At 47.0% G+C, this 21,081-nt stretch overlaps 2 protein-coding genes across 2 annotated transcripts in view; one reads left to right on the top strand and one right to left on the bottom strand.

Annotated features, from left to right (window-relative positions):
* The first annotated feature begins 4,459 nt into the window (after window positions 1–4,459).
* The window catches only part of Tmem63 (transmembrane protein 63), a 57,549-nt gene continuing 40,927 nt past the window's right edge, over window positions 4,460–21,081 (top strand). The window contains exons 1-4 of the mRNA XM_075871354.1: window positions 4,460–4,575; window positions 7,935–8,129; window positions 19,637–19,719; window positions 20,734–20,821. Coding sequence (XP_075727469.1) covers window positions 4,492–4,575; window positions 7,935–8,129; window positions 19,637–19,719; window positions 20,734–20,821 — 450 coding nt within the window. The 5' untranslated portion in view covers window positions 4,460–4,491. The remainder of the gene's footprint in view (window positions 4,576–7,934; window positions 8,130–19,636; window positions 19,720–20,733; window positions 20,822–21,081) is intronic.
* On the bottom strand, window positions 11,133–15,973 carry LOC119165750 (uncharacterized). The gene is made up of 3 exons (XM_037417826.2): window positions 14,985–15,973; window positions 14,163–14,303; window positions 11,133–11,470 (listed from the first exon to the last, which is right to left on the bottom strand). Exons 1-3 carry the CDS (start codon window positions 15,688–15,690, stop codon window positions 11,445–11,447), a joined length of 873 nt encoding a protein of 290 aa, XP_037273723.2. The 5' UTR covers window positions 15,691–15,973; the 3' UTR covers window positions 11,133–11,444.

Genomic DNA, 21,081 nt, shown 5'->3' with positions numbered 1-21,081 from the left:
CACAGATTTGAGACGATTGCGAGGAGCCAGAATTGGCCGGAACAGCAATGGGCAACTGCTTTGAGTACTTGCTTGAGTGGTGAAGCGCTCAGTGTGTACGGTAGGCTGACGCCGACCGATGCAGCCAACTACGCAAAGGTGAAAGCTGCTTTGTTGAAGCGATTTAGATTTACGGTAGAAGGTTTCCGGGACAGATTTCGGACAGGAAAGCCAGCTGATGGGGAGACGGCTACGCAGTATGCCGCCCGACTTTGCCATTATTTCGACAGATGGATTGAACTTTCAGGGACAGCACAGGAGTACGATGAACTTAGAGAGCTCCTAATTAGAGAACAATTTCTTACTAGTTGCCACCCAAGCCTGTCGCTGTATTTGAAAGAGAGGAAGGCTGAGTCACTTGAAGGAATGCTTGAATTGGCTGATCAATTCTTGGAAGCGCAAGGTGGAACTAATTTGGCCAAGGTCAAGAAGGATTGTCCCGATGATTCGAAGAAATTCGCTCCCGAAGAAAAGAAGCGTGCACCAGAGAGCATTCCGCGATGTTTTCTGTGCAACCGAGTGGGTCATCGCGCGAAAACTGTCGAACGATCTTTACGAGCCCTACGGCAGTAAAATGTTTCAAGTGTGGTCAGACTGGGCACAAAGCAGACGCTTGTCGGAACGGAGTGAGTCAAACTCACCAGGTATCTTGTGTGCAAGCGGCACCGAAATCTGATAATAATGCCGTCACCGATGGATTCGTAGAGTTGAAGAATGGGGAGAAAATTCCTATTGTGGGTGCTGTAATGTCAAAACAGCCAACCGGTGTTATGAAGGGAATGCCAACGCTGCCTGGAAAGGTTGCAGGCAAGAAGATTACGGTTCTAAGAGACACCGGTAGCTCCACGGTTATCGTGCGGAGAAATTTGGTACGAGAAAGTAAGTTGACAGGCAGAACAAAACCGGTTTGCCTAATTAACCGTACGATTCGGATGCTTCCCGAAGCAGAGATTGAGGTGGAAACCCCGTACTTTAGCGGGAAGGTTACTGCTTTATGCATGACGACCCCACTTTACGACCTTGTCATCGGAAACATCGCCGGGGCGCGAGGACCGAATGATCCGGAATGTTTTGGAGAAGACCCTAAGATAGAGCCCTCGCCAACCCAGCGACCGCAAGATACAGTGGAGGAGCATCCCGTGACGGATCTCACTAGAGCCCAAGGTGAAGCCGCGGCGCAAGAGACAGCGAATGAGAAGACGATCGTGTTGAATGAGTTCACGCGCTGGGCAGCTGGACGTACGTCGGCACGACCCCAACCGACCGACAGTGTAAAGGAGACGGAGTCGGCCAGCCAGGCCAAATGTAGAGACATGAACAAGCTGGTAAATAAACAGACCGGACCCGTCGAACGTCATGACCCGTTAGCAGGGTCGGAAGTGACAACGATGGCTGAGACGCTGCCTCAGATACCGTCGTTGGAAAAGGCTCGTCGAAAAAGAACGTGGAAACACAAGAAGAGATCGAGCGAGCACCGTAAAAAGGGGCGCAAGCGCTGCTCGGAGTACTCAGGATAAGTGCTGAGATCGAATAAGAATGTGTTGGGCAGTGCTGAGGGCCATATGTTGTGTTAATGTTGTGTTATCCTGTGTCACAAGTGTCGAAGTGTTTGTGCTGTGATGTGATGTATAGTGTTGTATAATTGTTGTAAAGACAGAACCTTGTACGTTGGTATTGTTTGGAATGAGTGATGAAGTGTTGTAGTCATGTACCTGTGGCTATATTTTATGTGTTGTGGAATTGAACTACAATGTAAGATTGTATTGAGCGATCTATTGCGAAGGTGAAGTGTCATGAGCGACGGTTTGTGTTACAGTCTTTCAGAGTGTGTGGTGACTGTTCGCGCTCGTTTGTGTGGTTTTGAATATTATGAGATAATATTCTTAAAGTGGGGGGCAGTGTCACAGAACGAGCGCTAAAAATGGGCGCGCCGCCAAATTGTCGCGACGAAACGCTGAGTGGCGCCGCGAGGTCAAAAGAAAAAGAAAACAAACATCTAAAGGCTCCCCGGGGCGCGCGCTCTCCCCGCAGAAGCATGGCTTCGCAGACGAACCTCCTCACCCCGCATCGGCGGCCCAGCAAGCCCGCGATTTTTCTAGAACGAACGGGGCGTGGTCTAACCGAGTTGAATCATCCTCCGGGGAGGGCAGTCGAACCGTCTCGCACCTCTCCCCAGCCTTCGTTGCGTATCGCGCCGACGAAATGACGAGAAATTTCTGGAAGGTGGCGCGGAAGGTATTTAATCGAGCGGCCGAGACGAGAAGGCAGGAGGAGACGGAAGTTAACGCCAGAGCGCGTAGGGATTCCGCCGTGTAGTCGGCGAAGGTTTTGGTCCGTAGGGACGAAGCCGGAGATGAAGAGGATTTCCACCTGAGGGGTGAAGGCTCGGGCTACAGGCAAGAGCGTGTGTTTACCGCTATTGAGCGAGGACGCGTGGCAACAGCTGCGGGTGTGAAGCCGACGTGTTCCGGCGAAGAAGTTGAAATTGGAAGAGTGGCCAATTGAAGACGGGAGGTTTCCTGGAAGAGAAACTTCAGGGGACAGCGGAACGACAACAACGCTGGACTTTGAGTGAGTGATTCTCGGAAGAGTATCATCTCGACTTTGGTTGCAGGAACTTTGGACTGAATAGGTTTTCTATCTCTTTAGTCTTTAAGTGTCTTGGTTGTTCAATGCATGCGACTGCATTGTAGTGCGTATTGTTGTCCGTGTCCGTTGTTTCAAGTGTGGCTGATTGTATTGTGTAATACGTTGATTGATTGGTTTGATTGGTGACATATTGTATGCAACTATTGTGGAGTGTGCATTTTTGTGTATTGTTTTCGATCTGCCATTATTGAGAATATAATTTGTTTGTTTATCAACTCTCGGCTCCGACTTGTTCTTTGGGCCACAGCCGGCGTCCGCTGGCGCGCCAAAAGGACCACTTCTAAATTGTCCACGCTTTCGTGGTGCGGTTCGGGGGGCTGATACTTCGGCCTTTGGAATTAGCCCGGCGATCGCCTCCCTAATTAACGGGACAGGTGTGACAAACGTGCACCCAAATCTGAGCACACGGGCCTACAACATTTCCGCCTCCATCGGAAATGCAGCCGCCGCAGCCGGGATTCGAACCCGCGACCTGCGGGTCAGCAGCCGAGTACCTTAGCCACTAGACCACCGCGGCGGGGCTGTTTGTTCATTCATACGTCCGTCTGTCACACAAAACGATTCAGTCACCCAGCCAAAGTTTAACCACTTGCTCAACGCCCACCCACCTTCAAGTGGTGGCTGCATTGTCGATCGAAAAGCAAATATTACGAATACCTGAAGCACAACATCAACACTTCAATATTGAGTGCAGTGTTTTTTTTTACTACAAGTAAAGTAGCAAATTGGGCTAGTTGGAACATACTCATCACAAAAACTCACAAAAAGCTCAAAAAAAACTCAAGAAAGTGCACGACGCAAGCGCTGTTGGAAGTTTAATTGTGTTGGACACAAGCGGCTTGGAACTTTACTAAAAACACATGCATACGTATTTTTAAAGATCCCGGTGTATCTAACGCTGCACAGAAAATGTAACGCCATTCACAAAAGAAGGCCGGCAGAGATGTCTTTCGGTGACATTTTCAGCGAAGCACATAGATATGTCGCCATCTTTTTATTTTTCGAGCTGACACAAGCCCCAGTGATAACGCTGAAATGTTGTATAAGGTATGTAAAAGAGCCTACGCGTATTACAGGCGATCAGTTCACCGGCGATGGACGTCCACACTCGCTGTTAATATCAATGCACAGTGTTTGTTGCTTGTGTACCTTTATTTTTTCTTTGCTGATGTTGTTGTTGATGTAGCCTGTAACATGGCTAATACACGCTCAGAAGGATCAGCCAAGGGTTACTAAAAACACTTTGCTAATCTTTTCGATGACTTAAACTTAATAACGAACAAAGCAACGTTCATAGATGAAAAAGAGTGCCATAAAACTTTTTCACCCATTCAGAACAGACATCATGAAATTTTTCTTGAATATGAAATAAAAGGTGAAGAAAAAATAAAAGAAAACATGACATTGCTAAAAATATTTGATTACTTAAGGGATAATGAACACACAAATTAGAATTAGAAGTCAGGTTCGTTTCTTTCGCTGAAGATAACTACAAACGGCCTCAAAAGCCAATCCCCCAGCGTGGGTATGTGTCACAGATTTCATGCTCCTCTTCTTCAAAAGCCTTTTTGTGGCTAAAGCCCAAATCTGAAGCTGCTAATGAAAGTATGTTCTCAGTTACGAAGTTCATTCAACAAAAAGTTTTGTTCTCCATTACTGCGTGGCTATGTCATGTAAATTCGTAAATTATAAAACAAGGATTCCTCTTACTGTCTTGTTACGCCTGCGCACTTCTTTTCTTTTATAAGATTGTGCCCACTCAGCCCAATCGTCCATCTTCATCTTAGCACGTGGCACGTTCGGATGAGAAAGAAGAAGGAGTTCGGTTCGCCAAGGTGCCTCCCGCCCTGTGGTCCTCCCGTTTTCGAGCCAGCGATTTTTCTGCAGGTAAGCCAGCATCACCTCTCAGCCTCTGTACTTTGAACGCTCTCACTTAGAGGCGTTTTCTTGGGTTCAATACAAAACAGGTAATATTATGCCTGTTTTAATGGCGCAATGGTCATGCTTGGACAAATCTTGATATTTTTATGTGCCTTCCTTGGTCTTATCATCGCCGCATTGCTACTGTTAGTCTTTATCATAGGTTATCTCATTCTTCTACACTCAAGCGCCGTATATCGCAGTTGCATCGGGCATTTTCCCTCGCACCAATCACCCACTTCCCGCCCCCCGCCCCCCTCATCCCCACTATCACGCCACAACTACGTTTTCTGCTTATTATTCTTCACAGCAGCTTAACACTGAAACGGCTTTTCCCGTGACATTGTAAGCATTGCCTCATCATCTACTTTCTTAGAACACATCACTGATAATCTGCACAATTTATTGAATCATTCCTGTTAAACCTTTACTTGTAATCCCACACCATATGTAACTCTGTAACTCCTCCGGATGGGGGCCTTTGAGGAAATAAAACTAAAAACTAAAACTTGACCGAAGAGTGCTATTAAGATGGAAAGCAATTCAATGAGCTGCCTATAGCTGGCATGTGTGCATCTCTCGTGCAGTGCAAGTGCCATATAGAATTGGGTAGAGTTCAAGCAAAGCAGGGAAGAAGCGAGAGGTGTTGAAAAGCCGGCCTCGTTAACTGGCGAATTCTCGTAGGCGCATTGAAGGGTTACGTTGGCATTGTCGGGTTACATTAGGACATAACGCTTAGCAAGGCGTAAGATGTCAGCACATTTGTCCGTAGAATGGAGTTGAACAGAGCTAATAGATTGTTACGGAAATTCGCATTAAGCTAAACGTGTCAGTGAAGATTATTGCGAGCGACTTATGTCAATCTTCACCTTGTGGGATGGTCATCATTAGCCGAGCGGTCATAAGGGCTTAGCTACGGCGCAGAAGGTAATAGGCGATATCAGCTCGCCAATTTCGCGCTCCTTTCCCCGTTCCGCTCAAACGCTCAGCGTTACGGGAGCGCAAAGGGCGTTTTTGGTTTTGGCCAAGCGTCCGTTCAGTGAAGTCAATCGTGACGTTACTGGTGCATGAAAGTTGTTATCGAGAAAAATAAAAATTGTTCTTATTTTGCAGCAACATAAGAAATTCTGTTTTAAAAGAGTATGACATCATTTACTGTTTGACCCATGAGCGTTTTTGTTTTGTGTCACCTTCACTTGGAGCTGAACTGTACATCGAAGCCTTGAAGGCAGCCCGAACGCGTTTCAAATGCCTTGCCCTGAGGCAGCGCATTCACCACGTGGCCTTGTGGCAAATCAAAACTAAAGAGCATTTCTCAATAGGTGGAAGATTGGCTGCGTTTAAAAACTAAACTGTTACTACTATTACATAAAATCACTTACTATCGAAGATTTGCGAAGTCTCTCTGATGAAAGTACCAAAGAAAAATTTCGAGAGGCTCTTTTACGGTCCGAAGTGTCAGCTCTATAAATCATTTTGGCGAATCCCCCCTTCCCCCCTCACATGACTGAATGCTCGATTCTCGAAGGGATTGACTGCGATGACTTCTCGAAGGAGGCACAGATGCTTGTGTGTCCTGGAGTCTCGTGCGTGCTTGCGCGTTTGCCGAACAACCGCTGTGTTTCCCGAGCAGCACGGACTCGTGGCACAAGAGGCTGCCATTTTGGTCGTTTCTCCTCGCGTCACGTGATCCTCCGCTCGCTACCAGTAGGTCGCGCTCGCTACGATGGTCCGCTCACACGCTCAGCGCGTGACCGTTCAGCGCATGCGCAGTGGATCGACCACCGACTGGCTGAGCGGAGCGGGAGGCAAAATACGGTCAGCTAAATGTGCTTAATACCGCTACGGAAGGCGAAAAAACAAAATCTACTGTTTCTCATGATGAAACAAGCGCTAAAGATACACACACTCAGTGAGGACACAGACAAGCGCTTACTAGCAACTGAAAACTTTATTTCGATGCGAACACTAATAAAAACATCACACGCTTGTACATCATTCCCAACTTGCGATGTATTTATTAGTGTTCGCTTCGAAATAAAGATTTCAGTTGCTAGTAAGCGCTTGCCTGTGTCCTCTCTGAGTGTGTGTATTTTTAGCGCTTGTTTCATCATGAACCTTTACCAAGACGCCCAAATGGCAGTCATCCTAACTGCTTTTTCTCCTGTACCAGACATTTTCTTTGACCTCTTGTTTCTCCTCATGATGTTGAGGTTATTACGTTTCGCACATTATGAGCCAACCACCAAACCTCTAGGCTTGCGCTGAACGTGCAGCACACTCACTGCAAAAGTTGGAAGAGTGGCCTTTCAGAGCCTTTTTTAAACACTCTTTTGGTAAATCCTACATGCACACTTGAAAGGTATCCACTACGTTATTAATCATCCTACTTTTCGCGTACCAGGTTGGTTGGTTGGTTGATTGGTTGGTTGGAGGCATTCAGTATGCCATCCTTCCTCATTCTTAGGAGAAGCGAGGTACCCGCTTCACACTTGAGTTTGGGGCAATTTTTTAGGCGGCGGTGACGACCACGAAAAATTTTGCCTGATACTTTTGTAATGGGTTGGAGCATTCTACGACCCGCTCGTTATGCAATTCGCATTGTGTGACGCCTGAGTGTTTTTTTTTTGCTGTTCTCAAACGCTTTATCAGTCATATTAACGCGATCCATTTCTATATATATATATATATATATATATATATATATATATATATATATATATATATATATATATATATATATATATATATATATATATATATATATATATATATATCGAGCCTGCCTAGGGCCAGTTTGAAACAGAGTTTCAAACACCGGCATGAATGATTGGTAGAATACTAGGCTGGCATGCAGGGGACTTGGGTTCGAATGCTATGGATCCTTGTTCGTATCTTATTCACTGTTGCATTTTCTTAATTTGCACAATAGTAGTTACGAACGCCGGTGGCAGACGAACTACGGCACATGCGGCCCTTGTGATCTCGTAAGAGCTTTCGCTGTAATAACGCACCATCGTTTATTGTGGCTTAGCTACTGCGCGTCATGGTTCGCCAACTGCCGCTAAGAGTTCGTGACTAGAACTGAGAAACAGCGATTCCTACGATCAAGTCAGTCGGTGTCGATGAACGATCTTTTTTTCTATAAAGTGATAGGCTAAAATTAGATGGAATCAATTGAAGCACTTGAAGACAGATGCTTGGAGGCATGCGCCCTACAAGACGTTGAAATCGCCGCAGCAGCAGTGTATGGTGGGGTGGCTGTAGCCTTCTTCATAAGTGGTATTGTTCGTGTAATTGCTAGTATACGACAACATCTACCGTAGCCGGTGACGGAGCAGTCTCTACGAGACCCGACGAGAATGACCCACAAGCCGTGGCAAAGCGACGAGTTTGTCCTGTTCGAGGAGAGACAGGCCATCAAGTGCAAGTTCTTCAAGAAGGGCAACTTCACCGTCACACTCGCTCCGGGCTACCAGGGCATTCCCGAAAACCTCGTCATCAACCTGGTTATGTGGGTGGTGAGTTAATCATCCTAGTATTTCCTGAACGTCAAACATATGCTTCATTTTCGAGTATAGATTCAGAATTAGAATGCACTTTATTTCCAGCAGTATTGTTTGGGGTCCCCCAGGCAAAACACTGTGCAAGCAGCTTGACAGGACCTGAGGGCCTACGGAGGGCCGCAGATGCAGTAAATTCTACACGGTTGTAAACCCTGTCAACAAAAGTAAATAACATAATACGAAGAAAATCTAAAAATAAAAAATTACATCTTCATCAAGTAATCATGCACATATGATTTGAACACATTGAAAGGGGCACCGTAGTTTAGACGGGTTTCTGAGTAATTGTAAAGAGTTTGTATGCAATACTGTTATCTAGCTCTACCGTAGCTAGTGCGTGTATGGGGTACCGGTGTTTGCTTGTTATATATGCTGTAGTCATCACGAGTGTTTTTCCTGTTTTGGAAGATTGTTTTTATGCATATAAAGGGAGAGTTTATAATCGTGCAACTTTGAAGCTTTCACCATATTATGCTGGATGAGTAGGGGAGCAGGGGGTAGTAGGCATTGGCGCCCGGTACAATTTTCAAACACTGTTAACACCTGCTTTTACAGCTGTTCTAGTTTCTAGTTCTCTAGTATTCTCGTTTGTACATGGTTAACTTTTCTCACAGCTTTTATTCTATTACAACTTTTTAACACATGCTGGAATGCGGGAAAGAATAGTTACCTATCCAGAAGCCCATTCTTGTAAGACGACCGTATGAACACAGATGATGATGTCAAAAAAGAGGGGAGGGGCCCATAATATGTAGCTAACAAGTGCGAGTTACAGAATACCGTAAAGTAACCCTCTGTGTAAAAACAGCAGAAGTGGTGGAGCTGCTGCTCTCCGGAGTTGGCCGCAATAGGGTGGTCAACAAGTTGGCCGCAATAGGTGGGCAAACACGCAGTCAGTAGCGATAAATTATTTTTTTTGGTTGCCAAAAAAATTCCATTGTTGTAAACGATATTTGTAATAAATGGGTAGATAAAGGGTGAAGACAAAGCAGCAGCAAAACAATTTTTTTGCATGTAAGTGACGTAGTACCGCAATGTACTTGGTACTGTTATTTTGCTTGTAAATGCAGAAAACCCATAGTTTGTCAACTTTGACTGCTTCACGCAAAGCTCGCTCGCATTTATTTCGGGGACATCTAGTTATGCTCCAAGTAGCTGAGTGGGAGGTCATTCGCGACAAGATAGTGTCTGGGAGCACTGTATCATCCGTTCGGCCTCCTTCGATGACGGTACCTCGGCGGGCCACGTCTTCGGAGTCGTCGAAGTCCGCAGCATGTATACGCGCAATGATCTTTTCATCCCTGAGGGACTTTATTTTTTCTCTTAAGTCTGCCCTTAGACTGGGGCACTTGGACATTTCCACAAAACAGTGTGCTTGAAGAAAGACATCCAGATCCAATAAATCTACGTTAAGCGCCGACCACAACTCGGGCACCCCTTCATCGTCGGGCACTTCTCAGGACTCCTCTGGTATCGTTTCCCTCTCACCTGCTTTCTTCTTACGGCCTTGGCTAACGAAGTCCACCTATCTCGAACAGTTCTGCTACTCGGGGACGTGGTCTGCGCCGAAAGCCATTTTGGGTGCGCGCTGTAGCCAGATTCAATCGCTATATCCAATATCACGATATTGGAGCATCGTAATAAGTGGTTCATTTTGCCATGTAAAGCATACAAACGTGGCCTCTGTCGTTTATTTATTGTTATATCCAATAAACTGGTATAAATGGCATCGTTAAAAGTGCACTTTGAAAACATGACATCACGTGCAAAAGCCAAGTGTCTAATCGGCTGGGCTTAGCACCAATGGTTGCAAGCGTGAATATAGTGAATGTTTGTGGACCATTTGTACCTGTGACGGCTGTGTCCACGTAAATAGTGCGCCTGCTTCCTCTAACAGTACATCGTTAGCCTGTTCAGACTGCATCGTGGCGACAAGGACCACCCTAGTCAGTCACGAAGCCTGCTACAACATTGTCACGGAGTCGTGACGTGGCCGAAGGAAGTCGACTACAGATCGAAGATGAAACTGTTTATTCGGGCCAAACTTGTGGCCAACAAATGAAAAGTAAGATTACAGCTAGGCACTGGCACTGAAAGCGCCGGGCAGAGCGTCGGCCGTCAATCAACTGACAAGCGGCGAAGCGTGTCGGCATTTATACCCTTGCCATCGAATATTCTAGCATAATCACTAGCGGTGACGTAGGTTCCCGAATAATATGTGACGTTCTCAAAGTGGGCGTAATCTTAACAAAACGATCTACTAAAGCCTCGAAGCTTCTCGAACATCGTAGGGGCAGTTTGCGCTGAAGGTAGTGTAACGGGGTGACGACAAAACTTGAGGAAATGGAACGTGGCAATATTAAAGGTGGCAGAGTGGTAGTTGGGAGAAAACGGTGTGAAACGGACAAGGACACAAACACAACTCGCCCAAATAAGGGTACTGCTGAGCAGAGGGGGTATTCTGGTCTCATAATCAGTGTACAAATATGCGGTCGCCACCACACACTAAATGCAGTGATTATATCTATGATTTTGCGGTTAAAACTACTCATAAGTTGCACTGCACATTGCCCAGTACATGGGCCTCTGGAATTTTGCCTGCTTCATAAAGTGACCACCATGGCCGGGGTTTCAACCCGCCACCCTCGGGTCAGTAGCCGAGCACGGCTGCTTACCCGAATGTTGCTGGTTGGTACCGTTGCGGGTTGGTACCGTTGCGAGTTGGTACCGTTACTGCGACAGACAGGCACAAAGCACAGCACAGCGCGTTGTGTTCTTCGAAGGAGTGGCTTCAGGCACGTTAAAGTGCATGCAAGTATTTTAATATTGACAGTCGTAACGAAATACTCCGGCAAATCTCAAATGGTATTGGGTATAATAAGGCTAAAATCTTGGATCTCACGTGCATCGTCGAAATCTCGAGGTATGGTTATATTAAGGTCCTTCATCGTACCGAGCTTAAGAATGAATGAATGAACAACTTTATTTATCCCTTGTTAAAGGGAAGGGGGCAACAGGAAAGGGTGTGGTGGGGATGAACTACTTGAAGTAGTCCTCCTCTACCCTCTCAGCCCACTCCAGGATGGCCTCCTGGATAGCTTAAGACATCCCTCAGAAACGCACGACAACAGAGCCAGTGGCTTGCGCGACTTGGACGAACAAAGGAGTTGTCATTGGCTTCATAGTTCGCATTTAATATTGTGGCTTAAACCCTTGCTGGAGATCTTGTGGCAGTCCTTGCACTTGAGGTGTCCTTAAATCCGTCGTCCTTTACTTTTTGCCATCCTTGAGGGTTCCTAGGTGAAAGAAATGCAATAGAAGTGCACGATTATTGAAACCTTAGGACGTCGAAGCGAGCGGGAACTTGAGCTTTTTTTAAAATTATTCTAACAGGAGAGATTAATTCAGAAGAATGTGTCGAGAAAGGTAAAAGAGCACTTAGACAAAAGTACGGCACTTTGGTTTTTTCTTCATCTTTTTTTTCAACAGGTAGCTCATCACATAATCATAACCTCGTTTACGCGACTGCGTCGTGGCTATTTATTTAGGGACGTTTTCACAGCGCCCAGTCTGAGTTTCAGTTTAAGAGAGAACCTAGCCAGTCAGGAGTGATTCCGGTAGACAGGTAAGCCCACTTCGTCACGTGACCACGCAAAACTATGACGTGGTGGCGCGCGCAAGAGTGTGCGCGGGCGGGTGCCACGCTAAGAGCCAGCACACGCAAAGCCGCAGGCTAGAAATATGAAATCACAAGTAGCGCAAGCGCTTGGTGCTTGCCAACAACCGGCCCACACAAACTCGTCACTAGCTTTGCTTACATTGCCGCCGGGTTGATGTCTGTCTGAATCTGCCTTGTGTTTCCACCAACGCGGAGCGCCGGAGGCGATTGTCGCGCTTGATGCGGCATTTAGGGCTACATACTCGGCGACAACTTTCTGTGGCAGCAGAGTCAAGGCCACGACGCACACACACACCCTTTTTTACTTTGATAACTCTGAACACTTCGATCTTAGCCAAAAGGCCGATAACTGTGGTTATATCAAGGTCCTTCATCGTACCCAGCTTAAGACATCCCTCAGAAACGCACCACGATTCTGCATGTAGTGCACGAACGCTAACTTTTTTGTATACTGCGTAGCTTAATGGAAAGTATAAAAAGAAAAGATTTAGACATTAGGTTCAACATTGTTAGTTTTATCATTAGAAAGCATTAACCGTACAGGTTTTTCGTTCTTTTCTGTTTCTTGTTTTCTGGTGCTCTTTTACCCACTGATCTTTACTAAGGATCTTTACTGATCTTTACTAAGGAAGGTCAGTTATTTCACTTTTTCCCTGCCCCAATAAACAACGATGGCGTCGCTCAGTTGCAGCAAGTTCACAACAGAACTTGTGAGCGAGCATGAGAGGGTGTTCATTAGGTGATCCGAGTTCATCGAGCAGGGAGAAGCGAAGACAGTGGTGCGTTGTGAAATATTTTGTTTCCCGCACGTGCCATCACCGAGAATTTGTGCGCGACGTGATATCATCAGTTAAGGTGGTAATCGGTATAGCCGCTAATAAAGAGACACCGGTGACCTGCCAGTCTTCAGCAACACTAGCTCCATGAACGAAAAAGTGCGGTTGGAAACTGCACGTAAAACCAATGAACCTTTTCCCAAATTGTGTCGCATACGTGGTCGATGCTTCAGCTGCCAAATATCTTTGATAAGACAACGCTGATTATGATCGCGTACTATAACACCGCTCCCGTCGGCGTTTGCGGAAGCAATCGTTACTGGCGCTTTGCCTGGGTAACAGACGCTTTACCCTGATGACTGTGGGCAAGCAGCGTTCTTGGACGAAGTAAAGATTACATTTCACCCACTCGGATTAACGAACGTGAGGCGCTCGCACATGACCGATCGGTGCCGAGATTTCTGCTTCTCATAGTTGCCTTCGCGTCGCCCAAGGAAATAACGTGAGCGTCTCGAGAAAGTTCTTGCGTTTCTAAAAGAAGAAGAATGACGCCGATCAAGTATGCACTGAAATTCAGGAAATTTTTTTGCGTTCTTCCAATCGCCCAGTACATGCTCCACCGTACCTTTTTTTTCTTTCTCAAATAAACCTCAACGCTTCAAAGAAGTTTTGTGTTCTTTCACTTTAAAAATGAACATTTTATTTTCTTCCTCCTGAATAAATGTAAGATTAATTGTATAATGGTCATGCGAAAAAGTACGCGTTGGTTGCGCTTGCTGAACCGAAACCTAAATCGCCCAAAAACGGACTATCTGGCGTGGTAACACATGTGAGGCACAGGACGTGAACAGCAACGCTGTAATCGAGAGGGACTGGCCCTCGCACCCCACCCTACACAACACATACGAAAAAAATTATGCCTGGAACGTGAGCCACGAACGTGCTACCCAACCTTCTGTTTTTACCCTCCTCTTTAGGTACGAAGGCGAGCGCCTCTGATGGCCGCCCCCTGCGAACACAGCAACGCTCTCACAGTTTTCTCAAAGCAGCCGTCATGTCACGTGACATTACCGTACCGGTTCTGTCACGTTAGTGAGCGGTACAGAGGCGAGCGGTCCCACGCGGCGGCCGGTCGCAACACAAGGCAGCAGGCACGGCCTCCGAGATGGCGTGCTGGCAGGAGGCTCCCAATTGAAAAGAGCAACGTTCCAGGCATAGTTTTTTTCTAGGAGGCGTTGCCCTACATATCGAGGAACGCGGTACACGCGAGTGAGCCGCCCGGGACGCTCATCGGCGTCCCGGACTGAACGCTTTATCTCTCACATGCGTGGTCCGCATTCCACAAGAACTCCTGGAGTGGAGTGCGTGCTTCACACCCCAAATGACAACTCGATCCACTTCGATCATAACGGCACCATACTATTTTCCACCCGGCAAGCCTCACCCCAATGCAAGCGCTGAACCTGCGGTTGGGCCTACTCAAAACACTTCTAGTACACTCTACTAAGGCTTTCGCCTTAATAAAATATTTACCTGACTCGTTGTGGCTTTTCTTGACAACGTTCACGGCCACAACAAGGGTGAGCTCTTGGGTAGAGGAGCTGGAGGCTTTAGGTTTTGGCATAACCGGGATATTTACTGTAGCTAGAACTTTCCCGTTGCTCTTCTTCGCCGCTGTTATATAAATCAAGATCAAGGTGTATTTAGAGGCATCATCATTTACCAGATTCCATTAGACGCGCCTACCGGCAATTCCTCTTAAGATATCTTTATATACAGCGAACATAAGCTTTTAAATGACAGTTCTAGATTTAGGTAATATGGCATATTGCGCCTGATAGCATGTTTCAACTCTGTGTAAACATCTTGAGTGGTACAAAGCAAAAAAAAAATGGACACGAGAAGGAAGTCAGGTAGGCGCTCACAAGCTCTAACGTCTCAAAGACAATTCATGACATACATATATATTAGCCTAAGGAATTTCATATCCCACTGGTACGCATGCGTGTTAAGGTTTTGTATTTGCATTTCTTCGTTATACGCCGAGATATACGCGCAAGCCCGAGCATGAAGCGCCTGCTGCAAATGAAACACCAAAAAGCTGAAAAGTAGGGGATGCTAGATGGCCCAGAACAACGTATTGCTAACCGTATAACAAGGTCTTCTATATCTGAGTCACAAAAGGCATTAACTTCACACGCAGCCACAAGAAGAAATGGAATCGTGTTATCGATAGTATATTCATTGCATTTAGTGCAAGAAGTCTCGACTGAAGCTTCCCAAAATAGAATTTCAGCCTCCAAATACTTGCACCTGGTGTAAGAAACAAAGTACAATAAGAAAACTGACGCTTACCGCAACTTCGGCGAGGTTTGACTCTGTCGTCTGTGCAGTAAGGCAACTTCGAGATATGGCGCAACTCGTGTTCGACGCTGACCGCACTATTCCTGCGGGTTCGGGTGTCGACTTCATGGTCAAATGCGAAGCGCAGCTGGCCCACATGATCTCCGAGAATCCGGGTGTAACCCCCTCGCAGCACCGATCTCAGTACGTCAACGACGCTCGCCTCGTTGCGATCGACGCGGAGGAAGATTTGTGGACGGTGCGGTATAACGCACAAGAAGATGACGTCGTGCTGATAGGGCACGCGTTTCGGATCCGCGGCCATGACGCAGGCGAAGGTCCTACCGAGCTTCTCGATCTTCGCGCTGACGGCGTGGCATCCCTGACGTCGCAGAGCGTTCGCCAGGAGGTCGTGGAGGACGAACCTGCCGGTCCAGGTGGTGCCCGTGGCATCGGCCTTGTAGGAACGCCAAGTGTCCCTTGAAGGCAACGCTCGACGCAGCGAGAGGTAGCAGTAGAGCCAGGCGATGCAGAAGACGCGGGCGTCTTGAGAGTCAAAGGCCTGCAGCGCGTATCGAATCGAGTTGATGGCCTGTCTCTTCGAGACGCCTCCCAGATCCGGTAGCCACCACAGGTCCGTTTCGTTGAGACGAGCGACCGCCGTCTGCGACATCAAGTTCAGCACGCAGCACAGCTCTTCCAGATCCTTGTCGGACATTTCGGTCGGAGCAGAGGGGATCGGGCGAACTACTTGGTTTACCAGCAGTGCTCTCCAATGTCACTCATCTATGTCGCAGTCACTTGCTGCACGTGTCGAATGGAGCGCTGGCGGCGGTCAATAGATAGCTTTCGGTTCCGTCAGGCAAGTCACCTTGTTTCAGCACCAGCACGATTGGCGATCAGATTAGTGACGTCACTTCAGTGCATTTTGCATTGTGAACTTGAGGCTATGCTATTTCACTTTTCTTTCGCCTGGCATAGACACCACGCACTGACCAGAGGGAGTTGCGTTGCACACACTGCCGCGTCTCAAAATTTCTGACATTCGCCGTTAGGGGCACGAAGAAAGGAGACGCGTGCTCGCGTCCCCCATGTATCCCGTCCACAATCCGCTGACAGATGCAGGGCGCGAGACGCTCGCGTCGCGTTCCATTTACACCGATGGCGTCTCAAGGTTTCTTCTTTTATCTGCTATGATATGTATTCTGGCGCTACAGTCAGACTTGAAAACTTGAATCAACGGTGCCTGAGCTGAGACACGGGTAATTATGTACTCGTGAGGCATAGCGAATTTATTCGTGCTCACTTGCTTACAAGCGGTATTGTTTGCGAGTGATAATCGCTTGGGAAGCAGTTTTCATTTTGCAATGTCATTTCAAATTGCGCGAGTGGTAACGAAAGGGATGTGGGCAGTCACTTTTTCCAAGCCCCGCGGGATCCTGCATAAAGTACCCTGTTATTCTAAATGTTGATCACATCGAGAAGATTGTAACCAGCTTCGCTCATCGTCGGCTAACAAAGATTACGGAACTTCAGTCAGGCTACCTTCAAAATACACTCAAGAAATTGCCTGTGTTCACGCCGTATGTGTGTGTGCGGGTATGTGTGTTTATGTGACACGTATTGGCTGGTGCCACAGCAAACCGCTCTATGAATAACAATTAAAGCATCAGGAATGGTCGTTCACGAAATCATCTCTACCCTATCTTTGATTTCAGTTTCGAGATTGTAACTGCACGCCAAAATGCAATGACTTCGGAGTTTGATATAATACAGGAGTGGTTGAGGCTTACCCCCGTATTCACAAACGCTCCTCGACTCGACTTCCACCCTTCACTTGACAGAGTTGAGTACTGCGCCACCGCTCGGCTGAAAATGGCGCTGCGCTAGTCAAGAATCACAGCAGGTTATCCCTGATATGCAGTGACTTGCCGTGCCTAGAGACGGCGCTTCCATCGGCTTTCTCAAAAAAGGTGAAGCGTTGAGTGAAGGGACGTTCTAGAATACGGGGGTTAGCGTATCACTGGTAGCCGGAGCACGTGCGTGGGGTAGCCTTCAAGGCTTTGACTATCTTGCATAAGGAAGAAATGATAAAAAAAAATATCTAAATAGTCGTCTTCCCGTAGACGCGCACGTGTTTTTGACAGGTGGCACTACCATACCTAAGCACGCGCACGTAAGTTTTGTAACTACTTTTCGGCCATGGTGCATTCTTTCAGGTGATTGTCTGCCTTTTTATTGCCGAATGGTAATGATAATACCTTGAGTTTTACAGACCGAAACGACGGCATGATTATCAGGTGCATCGTAGTTGGGGAGGGGGGTTCCAGAGATGTCGACTATCTAGTGTTTCCAGAACTGGCCCAGCACAGGGCCTTTAGCATATCACCTCAATCGGAATGCGGCCGTGAAATGAACACGCGAGCTTCGGATCGGCAGCCTGCCACCATATGCACTGCTCAACTGCGGTGTTCTTTTAAATGCGGAGCATTTTATCGTAGTCCCTACTCGCGAATACGGTGTTGGCGCTGTCGATGACACGCCGACTGCGCATCTTCTCGTCTCGTGCCGCATGCTCGCGTCTCGTGCAAACCGTTGCCCCCCCCCCCTCTCTCTCTCCCCCTCTCTCGCATCCCAAAACCGACGAAGGTAGCGCATGGATGTAAAAACCGATTCGTCGCGCTGCACAACCGTTCAGTGGCTACCCCGTATATGTAGGCAATGAATCACGCGTTTGGAATTCAGTCGAGGGCGTCATCACTTGGCGTTCGCTTGACTTGACGCTTTTACATGACTCGAGTAGATGCGATGGAAGCAACTGTACCACCTAGGGCCCAACCAGTGTTTGTATCTTACAACCGTGGGCACAACACGGCATCAGCGTCCCACCACTCGTTTAAGGCAACGCTTCTTCTTGACTTCAACTTGACTTGCCACCGACTTCGATACAGCACAAATGCGTTTCGAACGTTCTGTTTTTTTTTCACTTTTTATATTTTATTTTTTTGCTAAGGGCCGTATCTCAGCCAATGCCATCAATATTTTGAAACGGCGAAGCACTCCACTCCCATACACTTGTGTATTATAGGTGCCAGGACACGAGGGTCTGCAGGGAAACGAAGCGGCCCACGCCGCTGCCCGCGAGCACGTCAGCCGGGCTGCCCCCTGCCCACAGGACATTCGATTCGTCGGTGAAGAGACGGAAGTTGTTCAAGACACCCACTCGTCGTTACTCCAGCATTACAGGCTGGAGCGAGGAGTATACCCTCCACCACACCCAAAACTTACAAAAGAGGAAAGCGTTATACTGAGACGCCTGCAAAGCAGCACATACACACATGGGGCCCTAATGCACCGTCTCTACCCAACGAGATATAGCTCTATGTGTCCGCTTTGCAACGTACCGGACACCCTGGCGCACTTGCTTCTTGCATGCCAGTGTATTACCAGACATAATCTGCAACAACACACGACTGATAACGAAGCAGGACGGACGAACGAAGACCTAACCGAAACGTGGGAGGCGAAGCTCGCCCTCGAGGACCTGGAAGAGCAACAACAACTCGTCGCCAGGGCCAAGAGGGCAGTAGAAGCCAGAGGGTTCCTGGACTAAGGAGCCCTCCCACCTCAGGGTGACATCGGGCATTGCTCGGAACACTGTTTCAAAATAAACGTTTACTTCTCTCTCTCTCTTATATTTTATTTTCCTCAAGGGTCACTAACAGAAGGGACATTACATGAGGGGTTGGCACACATGAGGGGTGTGCATGAGGGTTTTTCGGCGGTGTCAAGGCAGCACAAACGCATAGACGCGTTTCAAACATGGTTTAAAGTCAATTTCAAGTTGAGGAGCGTTTGTTAATGTGGGCGTTACTCAATAAATAAGAATAACAAAGGCGAAATAACAATTAGGCATTCCCAAACCACCCCGAATTACGCAACATTAACGTGATACCCCCACAGTGTGACGCATTTAGTCGAGTTCCCCTCGTGGGATGATTCGAGCGGCTTTTTTAGAGTGCCTTCTTGACTACATGACAAGATAGTCTAACAATAAAACATCACACCCGTTTCATGTGCATTAATGCCCCAAAAGATATCACATCATCACAGTCAGCCATCTTATCACATATCTCACTTTGCTACTATTTTCCGGTTCTTTCCCCTTATCACAATATCTATGGACGTTGGCTTCTTTCCTAATGTAGAAAACTTCAGCTTGAGATGCTTTTAATCAATCTTGTATTCGTTTTGGCAGTGATGTTTTGTCTTTGGATATCTAGTTAATGGCGTCCATAGACAAGATGGCGCGCTGAACAGTATGCGGCATTCCTCTCACACACTGATGCCTCTTCCACCAGTCTCCTACCCCGTCATTCTAGACGGGTGCAATGAACGTTATTTCTCTCTCTCTTCCACCAGTGTCTAGATGCTCGAAGGTTGCCAGTGACGAATCATAAGAAGGTGCAGTGATCACATGCTGTCTGGTCCCTCGTATGCTGTCATGTATCACCCGTCGCCTTATGTCACTTGGCGTAACGCAGGCAAAACAATATTGTGAACGCGAGCTTCATTGCAGCGCAGTCGAAGCGCTCATTCACATTTACTACAGATTTTAAGTTGGGTGTGGCTGCATACATCTTTCATTTATGCTTTTTTCTCAGGGCCTCATCACGCTGTACAGCGTACTGAACCGAACTGCGAAGAACTACAGCAGGCTGGCCTTACTACACAAGGATGACCAGAAGTAAGATGTGCCGTTTCACTTATATATACGTATCACAACACCCTTATATTGAGGCTTCATTGCTATGTACCTGCTAGTTTCGTGATTAAGTGTTTTTATTATCGCCCACTAACTCAACTTCAGCATGTACAAATTAGTAATCTTAAAAAGAACTAGATGATTAACTTGTGATTGAATATCACAGAATTATACTCCGGTGTTCCGGAAGTCACAGTAAACGTCTATAGTGGGTTACAACTTAAGAGCGCAATGGAGGCTTCACTAAGACGACCCAAGCTCAGCTGCTTATTGGTGGTGGTGGTGAAAAACATTTATTTACAAAAGAGAGGTGTAGGACCTCTGTAGAGGCCCCTACAGACTAGGTGGAGTCTCTATTCCGGGACCCCATTGCTTATTGCCCAAGCGAATTATGGAATAGTTCTGCACGAAGTCACGTGCATATATGGGCCACATACACCATATGCGGCATCTTATAATCCATATATGGCAAATGGTGGTCACATACACAGACATAAAACCCCATATACGGCCGCATATAAATTCTATAAGTGCCATATATGGCATTTTCGTAAGGGACAGGTCATTCCGTTCATGACATCAGTGTGGAGTACCCGCATATTAATGGATAGTCTCATTCATCCGCCTTTGATAAGGAAAAACCGCTTCTATATAAAAATGTACCCCACTCTGATAATCGTTAATGAATAGAAAGTTTCAGTTGATTGAGCTCGCTGGCTTTCATGCACTCATGTTGTCACCATAGTGCCACAATTCACTCGCAGTGAGTAGCGACTCACGAATACTCAAACGCAACAACAAAGCTGAAACTGTTCCTTGGGGAGCAGAAGGGTGAGCTAAAAGACAGACAGGTACGGGAAGGGATCTTCCTTATTTTGCGCTCCGGTTCTCTTTTAAGCAGATACCGACCCGTCTAGCTAAACATCATGTTGAAACTCTTTCGCGTTACGAATCTTGACGTTCCCTTTCTTTTATTTTCCTATTCTTTCCTCCAAGGTGGTCTCAGCTTATATACGGAAACAGAAGCGACCAGCAGGATGATGAGAGCCTCGAGTCTCTGGAGACGATCATCCGACACGAAACCGTAAGTGTCCACCAACTTATCGTGTTAGGCAGTTTGATCACAAGCAGGCGTCTCGCGTGTGCAGGACGTAAGTGCTATCAATTGACCAAGCGACGCGCGTCAAATGGCGATACATAATGTTATTCAGTAAAGTGTTTCTGGGAAGGCGAACAATTTCACGCGAATTCATAAAGCACCCTCTCGCAATAATCACATCACTGCTGAAGGAACGCTGAAGGAAAATATTAAGTCGACATGGATGGTTGAGGTAGCGTCCCCGA

This window comes from Rhipicephalus microplus, chromosome 8 (genome assembly GCF_043290135.1).
Source record: "Rhipicephalus microplus isolate Deutch F79 chromosome 8, USDA_Rmic, whole genome shotgun sequence".
Classification (NCBI taxonomy): Eukaryota; Metazoa; Arthropoda; class Arachnida; order Ixodida; family Ixodidae; genus Rhipicephalus; species Rhipicephalus microplus.
Note: the sequence above shows the minus strand (reverse complement) of the source record. Positions and strands in the feature narration are given on the sequence as shown.